The sequence below is a fragment of the Poecilia reticulata genome, linkage group LG12 (assembly GCF_000633615.1).
Source record: "Poecilia reticulata strain Guanapo linkage group LG12, Guppy_female_1.0+MT, whole genome shotgun sequence".
Classification (NCBI taxonomy): domain Eukaryota; kingdom Metazoa; phylum Chordata; class Actinopteri; order Cyprinodontiformes; family Poeciliidae; genus Poecilia; species Poecilia reticulata.
The window spans coordinates 21,726,863-21,735,343 of NC_024342.1; the positions used below are offsets into that span (position 1 = coordinate 21,726,863).

Genomic DNA, 8,481 nt, shown 5'->3' on the forward strand with positions numbered 1-8,481 from the left:
TGTCTCCCAAGTATAGAAACTCTGTCTCCAGAGCCAGCCCAGGTGCAGATAATTAATTACCATAGCAACGGGTCCCAGCCAGAGGCAGTGAGTAGCCTCACAGAGTGCAGAGAGGTCTCACAATGCATTGTGGGAAGAATACATATTCCTTGTGATTATTCATATTTTATTTAGATAAAATTATTATTTCTCTGAATTTTTGAGTGTGAATTAAAATCCTTAGAATGAAGGCTGAAAGATTTAGAGAAATAAACGATTATMGACTGTCTTTATTTTTTATTATTTTGTACCGGGAGTGAGAACTAGATGTGAGAAGCTTAAAGTCATGAGCCTCAAACAGAAGATCATTAATCATTAGGTTCTTCCAGTTCACTGTTACAGTGAACAAGATCAGCCAGTGAAATATGATGATGGATCTGGAAAGAGCTTCAATCGTTTAACATTGTTGAAAAAAGTAAAGTCCTTCAGTGTTGTATGTTTATGCTTTCTATTCATTTCATGTTTTAAGAGCAGTGTGCAAACTACAGCTACAATGATTGATTAAAGCTGACAGTCGCTCTTTTTCAGGCCCCGTAAAATTTCTGCAGGAATTTTCTAGTTATTATTATTAATACTGAGGTCATAAATACAGTTAGCGAATTACTATGGGTTTAACTACAGATAAAAACATTGAATATAATAAATCTATGAAATGTGAAATGATCAAAACATTTTTTTAAATAATTTCATATAGTAAAAATAACCTACAAAGATGATGTAGAATTAAAAGATAAAGAAATTAAATAAAATCAATAAAACATTTTAAAAGCTTTAAATAAAAAAATAAACCAACAGAAAATTATGAAATTTATTAAATATTACACAGAACTAAATAAATAACAATATTATATATATATTACATAATAAATAAAATATATATTACTCGATTACTAAATAAAATGCAAAATAATAATAATAAAATAAAAAACACTAAAAAATAAATATATAAAATATGAAATGAACTGCAAAAAAACCTTGATAAATTTTAAAAAAGTTTAAAAAATGAATTAATACTAATAAATCAAATCATCAATAAATAAAATAAACTATAGACTTTTAAAGAAACGGAAAACCCAGATAAATCTAAATTTATAAAACTAAAACACTGAATGATATATTAAACACAATTAGTTAATAAAAAATTAAAGCACATTTTAATGTTTTTGTCAAAAATAAAACAAATGGAATAAGTAAAAAGTTTGTGAGAATTGTAATTTTAAAAGCTAAATAAAAAAGAGTTAAGAAATGAAATGTATAAAATAAGAATAAATGTCAAAAAATATTTTAAAAAATAGCTGAATAAACTAAAAAATAAATCTAAATGAATTAATAAAATTCATTAAAAACATCTGAAAAAGCAAAATAAATCAATTTAACCAGATGAATAGAAATAAACCCCTCTCCTCTGGAGGACAGCCTCCGTTTTAAATAAAACTGTTCTTAACCTCTGAGTTTCTACTGGCTGATCTGAGACCAGCGGGTCGGCCGTCTAACCGCCTCTCTGCTTATCTCGGTCCAGATTCTCACTCTTCCCTCCCAGCAGCGTTTATCTGACGGCGACGCCCACGCCGGCSCTGACAGCTCGGCCCCTGGCTTCCCTCTGGGGCCGAGCTGTCAGGTGAGACTCACCTGGCCTGACCCGGCAGGCTCCCGATCGGCTCCACGGCGTCCGGATCGTCTCTGCAGACAAACTGAATGTCAGACTCCTCCAAACAGCAGAGCAAACCTGGCTTGTTTCAGAAAACGAGGAGCAGCTCCACCCACGTGATGAAGATGGGGTAGATGAGGTTGTCCGGTCTGAGGTCGGCGGCGCAGCTCTGCCAGTAGCGCAGCGTCGGGTGGAAATACCCGCTGTGGAGGACCGACTGGGCCGGCGTCTGCATCGTCAACACTACCAGCAAACAAGACAGAAGAAGAAGAAGAAGAACACCGAGATCAAACCAGGGGAGGATAAAAAACTACATTTAGATGCATTTTTCTACCCATAATGCAAAGCTGCATCAGCCGAGCTTCAAGCAGGAAGTGACTGGAAGTCGAGTTTTTGCTGCCCAGTCACTGGGAAAACTGGGAAGGCATGCATGAAAAGAACCAGGATGAAAAGAGCAGAGGAAACCCAGAGGAGCGAGAAATAATAATAATCCTGAGGCCACATCAGCTCTAAAATGGGTTTTTCATCATAACTTGCCTAATTTGATAATTTTTATASAAACACTTTGTTGTTATTAAGTTATTACACATTATAATATAGTTTTGTCAAAAGATGCTTTAAAAAATAACTAAATATTTTCAATTTTTTTGTCAATTACCGTTTATAAATCTTGTAAATGATTGACTTAGTTGATTATATAAATCTAATTCTGATTATTAAAAGCTTAATAGCATGTTAGCATTCAAGTTATTAAAACATATTTAACAAAATTAGTTGACTTTGGTAAGAAAAGAAGAAAAATATAAAATTATTGAAGAGATAAACAAAAATGCAAAAATTAAAAAGGAGGAATATTGCTAAATATTTTTATAACGAATTGGATGTAGTTTAAGGATAATTTCTTCATAAAACTAGTTAAAGGTGTAGGTTTTAGGTCAGTAAGATTGGCTGAGCTATCTAGATAACAGCATTATAACGAGTTAGTTACATTGAGATAATCGTAAAATATCGAACAGTAAGCAATAAAAAGTGTTTTAATCTAAACTCACAATTCCCAGAAACAAGACGCGCCCTTTAATGAGTACAAAATAAAATAGTAACATTAAAAAACAGTGACTTAAATGCAATAATAAGCGTCTGTTTACATAAAATAAACTTTCTTTCACCGTGTGCAGGTAGGTCAACTCTCTATTTACACTTTAGCATTTTAGCTAATAAAATACCTCCAAAGTGAGCCCGGAAATGAGACAAAGTTATCAATAACTTTATAAAACTGCAAGAAAATTAAAAATAGAGATAAAATCCGACATTAATGCATGAAAAATAGACAAACTCACGTCAGGGTAAGAAGACAGGCGACTTCTTAACTCTTCGGTTCAGTCTGATAATGCTGCTTCTTCTTCTTCTCCTCCTTATATTCAGCAGCGACTTCAAGTAGCACTTCCGCCTCCTAAAGGTCAAGGCGGAAACAGCAAGCCTGACACGCTGGTACTACCGATGGGGAAAAGTATTAAATTTACAAATTTAGACATAAAATTGAAACTGTTTTCCATTACAATAAAAGCATCTCATTTTGATATAAATCTTATACAGGAAAACATTTGACTTTTACGTCGTTGAATCACAATGAATCAAACAGACACTGAAGACATTTGAAAAACTGAAAGAGAATCTAAATATAATTAAATAAATAATAATTATTATTATAATTATTATTAAATAATAATAATTCATAAACAGCTAAATAAAAAGTAGAAAAACTAATTAAAATAAGTTGACATAAAAATAATCATGTTAAATATTTAAATGGAAGTGTTTTTATCACTTAATAATAATCGGACAGTTGAGTAAAATATAAAAAATAAAGTCAACAGCAAAACAATAGTTAAAAAAATAAATAAAACAAATATGACCAAATTAGAAAATACAAAGCAAAGCCTTATAAAACATAAACAAGCAAAATGGAAGTGTTACTGCAGTCGAAAAGGAAAATCTTTAAAGTAAAAAAAATAAATAAATAAAAGCACAAATAAAACTGAATCCAACCTAAGTTAAAATTTTCTTCCCTTACCCTGAAGAAAGTTTTTGAAGAAATAAAAAAATAAAAATAGGAGTAGAAGATTGCCGGTAAATACCCGTTTAATCAACAATTCTTGCATTACCCTGAAGCTCCAGTAGGTGACAGCAGTGCTGTGATGAAAGGTGCCGTTTAGAGCCAAAGAAGAAAAAGAAGAAGAAGCAGAAGCTACCATGATAGCAGCTTGTTAGCATCGTTGTGTTCTGCCGTTTTCATTTGTAATTACATGGAGAAGAAGAGCCGCTCTTAGTTTCTGAGGTAAATTATCTCCACATAACCGTGAATATATTTGTGAATACGCATGTTTGTGTGTTGTGTGTGTGTGTTATAAAGTCCTTCATCATGACTGTGGTTAGCATTCTGTAGCATTCGGCTGTTTTTTCTGAATCATCGAACAGTTTGATGGTTGAAACTTAAACGTGATGCTGTGCCGTAGCTAATTCGAGTTAAACTACATTATCTGGAACATGATATCTGCTTAATGGCCGGAAGAAGTGAAGTGAAAAGTTGCTGACTTCATTGGCCTGTTTGGTTAAAAACAGAAAACTGGTCTTTTATCTACTGCTGATGCTTTTCTAACCTGGTGAAACGGGTTATAAGCCTCCAGTGTGTAACTTTTATAAATTATACACGTTTTTTACATTTTTGTTGAAACTGTTGCTATGTCAAGACAGATAATCTAGGAAAAAATCAAGCTTTTCTGCCTTCTCCTAGTGCAAACTAGAATCAACCAATCAGAGTCAGGAGGCGGGTCTTATGGCTGTCAATCACCCTCTGTGTGGCGCTTCTGACGTTGCAGCTTCTTCCTTGTAGCATAACCTGTTGTGAATGCTGAAGCTAGTTAGAATAGTCACTAATAATAGCAGATAAGTGGTTTTGCTATAACTGTAAGTTGTTTGCTATTAGCTCATTTAGCAGCGCATTCACAGATTGACAGCGCTAAGACCCACCTCCTGGTTCTGATTGGTTGTTTTTGGTGGTGCATGTCTTCAGATGGACATAGTAGCTGTGATTATCTGTCTCATAGCAAACAGTCACAACATATTTTAACAAATATGTTAAAAAACAGTTTTTTATCAAATGTATGCCTCGTCTCTTTAAGGACTCGCTCTCTTTTCCCCTCAGGCTGGGTGAGAAGATGTAGCCAATCAGGTGGGAGATCTCTGCAGCACCAGAAGCCTTCCGTTTTCAGATCCTCATCCTGGAGCTCCTGCCCCTCTGACCCGGAGTCCGTCTGTCCGTCCGTCAGCCATGTTGTTTTCTCTGAGGGAGCTGGTCCAGTGGCTGGGCTTCGCCACCTTCGAACTCTTCCTCCACCTGCTGGCGCTGCTGCTCTTCAGCATGCTGGTGGCTCTGCGGGTGGACCTGCTGAGCGACCGGCTCAGCTGGTGGCTGGTGTTCGTGCCGCTGTTCGCCGCCGACGGCCTCAGCACCTACTTCACGGCCATCGTGTCGATCCGGCTGTACCAGGAGAACGAGAAGCGGCTGGCGGTGCTGCGGCTGCTCTGGGTGCTGACGGTGCTCAGCCTGAAGCTGGTCTGCGAGGTCCTGCTGTGCCAGAAGCTGGCCGAGCAGGACCGGGCCCGAGACCTGTGGTTCGGCCTCATCGTGTCGCCGCTCTTCATCCTGCTGCAGCTGCTGATGATCCGGGCCTGCCGGGTCAACTGAGGGCAGAGCGGCGCCGCAGGAGGGCCGGCGGAGGGAAGAAGGAAAGAGCAGGAGCATGTTTCAGAGAAAAATAAAAAGTCAGAATTTCTGAGATTAATTTCAGAAATTTTCTAGAGAAAACTCAAATTTCTTTTGGAAATTTGTGAGAGAAAAAAAAACTCAAATTCTGAGATTCTCAGAAATGTTCAGAAAAACGTACCCTGATATTTTTGAATTTGAGAAGAAAAATTTAATTTCATAACTTTTATACAAACTCAACCATTTCTGAATCTAAAATTTTTGTGAAAAACCTAAAAAAAAAACCCTAAGAGATTATTCTAGAAAAAAAAAATACAATTTCTGAGTTTGGAAAGTAGAAATAAAATATCAGAAATTCTACAATTCTCAAAAAAAATTTGACCAAAATATTCCTAGAAATTTTTGAGGTTGAAAAGTTTGATATTCAGAAATTTTCTAGAAACTCAAAACATCCAGAAAAAAACCTCCAGAATTCTGAGATTAATCTGAGAAATCTTGTACAAAGTGAGTTTTTCTCTGAAGTTTCCTGCTCTTTATTTTTTTCTGCGCCGGCGTAGAGATTTATAGATCATGATGTATTATTTTTTATTGTTTGACATTTTGTGACCTGTCTTGGAGGATTTCTTCATACTTGTGGTCAGAGAAGAAGAAAACGATCAATCAGGTTGTTGTTTGTGTTCGAGGACAGAAACTGACTCAACTCTGTGCAAAAGTCTTGAGTCATTCCTCATTTCTTTACATTTCTCTTCCACGCAGCCAAACATCTGTTCAATACACCGACATTCGTTTCTTTTATCTGCATTTATGTCTTACTGTAATGTTAAATATGTCAAATTAGAGCATTTTAAGCAGAGTTTGGCTCATTTTAAAGTTAAATTTAAAGAAATCTGAATAATTCAAGACTCATGCACGACACTGTCTCTTTAAATCTGTAAGGAATAAGTAAAGTTAATCAACAGGAACTTTATTTTGTCCACAGAAAGTCGCCGTTCTGCAGCTAACGGTTCATAAATCACCAAACTCTGTTTCCTCCAAGCTCTGTGCGTCGCCCAGCCTGACGTTTCTCTGTAAATGTTCTGCATGTATTTATGGGATCCTTTAATTTAAAACTTGATGTAAAATTCTGTGTAAAATAATATATATATATATGTTGAATTTTTAAGGAAAAATCCACCTTTATATTTATGTTCCTCTGGTTTTTGCTGCAGTACACATTGGTTATTTGTATAGAATCTGTAAATAAAACAAACATTTAAGAAGAAAACCAGTAGTTGATGTGATGGTGTACAGACAGTAGCTGGCCACAAGGAGGCGCCACTCACCCAAACAGCTTTTGATGGTGTTCACAAATTATTTTTCCTTTTACTCTATACTTTTCATTTCACGTGCTTTAATATGAAATTAAAGCACATGTGAATTTACGATTATGTATGATACGAAATATGTATGATTACTTACATTTACCAATGTTTACTTACATCATCAAATTAGTGAATTTATCTTGTTAAAGCTTTACTAAAATTTATTTTGAAAAATGTCATTTAAAAAAATATATATATATATTTTCCACGTTTTTCTGTTCAAACCACAAACTTTGACGTGTTTTGTTGGGATTTTCTGCATCAAATCAACAAAAATTAATGATACAATAATACATCAAAGTTTTTATATGACACTAAAAATGCTGCACATTAGTGCATGATTGTGATTGATTGTGATATAAAAAAACAGATACTTTATATATGTGTCAATAAGTCTTGACTAAAAATGTCCAAAAAGGCGGGATTTGGTTTTTCTGCTCCTCTGATTTGGAACAAACTTCCATAAAACTGCAAACCTGCCGAAACCCTGAGCTCCTTTAAATTCTTAATTCTGTTTGTATTCCAGCTTTTCTGGCTCAAAGCCTTTGCATACGTCGATGAGCAAAAACAAAACAACAGTGTGACACAGTGAAAGTCCCTCTGAATGTTTCCCAGAAATATTTGTGTTTTTGTTTGTTTACTTCCGTGAAGCCGCCATGATTGAGGAAATAACTCTGGTTGGTCTGAATCATTTTTGCGTCGCGCTCTTTGGTCGGACTSCGTTTAATTACGGCTTTGGCATGAATATTTGATGAGCAGCAGTAATCTGCTGTAGCGCCATGAATGGCCACTTAGTGCTGATTCATGTGCAGCAGACTGAGCAGCTCAGCTGTTCACTGGACTGGATCACACACACACACACACACACAGTCGTACGCTACTATCCAACAGGGGACATTCCATTGACTTCCATTCATTTCTACAGCCTAACCCTAACCCTTTTCCTAACCCTAACCATCACATACCTAACCCTTTTCCTAACCCTAACCAAAAGTCAATTCACACCTTAGTCCTAACTGCAACCCCTGACCCTAAAACAGGGTCATTTCCAAGAGGGGACCTACAAAATGTCCCCTCTTCAACGGTGAGTCCCCTGTTGGTCAGTGTAAAATGACACGCATGTCCCCTGTTGGATAGTTACACATGAACACACACACACACACACACACACACACACACACACACACATTTTATATTCAATATGTATTAAAAACAAAAAATAAATCTGTTTTCACCACAAAATATAATTTATGTTTTTATTCATTGAATATATTTAATACTTTTTTCAAATCAGACCAATTGTAGCAGCTTTAGCCCCGCCCACTGACTTTGATTTTTAAAGAAGTGACAACAAACAGTTAGGAAATAAATAAAAATAAATGCTTGAATATCTTTCACCCTTGTCCCTCAGTGGGGTCAGGAGGGTTGCTGGTGCCAATCTCCAGCTAGCGTGCCGAGCAAGAGGCGGGGTCACCTGGACAGGTCGCCAGTCTGTCACAGGGCAACACAGAGACACACAGGACAAACAACCATGCACACACACACACACACACACACACACACCTAGGGAGAAGCCAATTAACCTGACAGTCATGTTTTTGGACTGTGGGAGGAAACCGGAGTACCTGGAGAAAACCCACCATGCACAGGGAGAACATGCAAACTCCATG

The 8,481-nt window shown here is 36.3% G+C and overlaps 2 protein-coding genes across 2 annotated transcripts in view; one reads left to right on the top strand and one right to left on the bottom strand.

Annotated features, from left to right (window-relative positions):
• The window catches only part of alad (aminolevulinate dehydratase), a 6,117-nt gene extending 2,998 nt beyond the window's left edge, over positions 1 to 3,119 (bottom strand). The window contains exons 1-3 of the mRNA XM_008424693.1: positions 3,025 to 3,119; positions 1,804 to 1,930; positions 1,674 to 1,719 (exon numbers count right to left, since the gene is read on the bottom strand). Coding sequence (XP_008422915.1) covers positions 1,674 to 1,719; positions 1,804 to 1,922 — 165 coding nt within the window. The 5' untranslated portion in view covers positions 1,923 to 1,930; positions 3,025 to 3,119. The remainder of the gene's footprint in view (positions 1 to 1,673; positions 1,720 to 1,803; positions 1,931 to 3,024) is intronic.
• Positions 3,120 to 3,701: 582 nt separating this feature from the next.
• Positions 3,702 to 5,567, top strand: tmem203 (transmembrane protein 203). Its single transcript, XM_008424604.2, has 2 exons — positions 3,702 to 4,022; positions 4,890 to 5,567. Exon 2 carries the CDS (start codon positions 5,016 to 5,018, stop codon positions 5,430 to 5,432), a length of 417 nt encoding a protein of 138 aa, XP_008422826.1. The 5' UTR covers positions 3,702 to 4,022; positions 4,890 to 5,015; the 3' UTR covers positions 5,433 to 5,567.
• The last annotated feature ends 2,914 nt before the right edge of the window (positions 5,568 to 8,481 follow it).

Coding starts and splice junctions, on each gene's coding strand:
- tmem203 (XM_008424604.2), top strand. CDS start 5,016: ATGTTGTTTTCTCTGAGGGAGCTGGTCCAGTGGCTGGGCTTCGCCACC.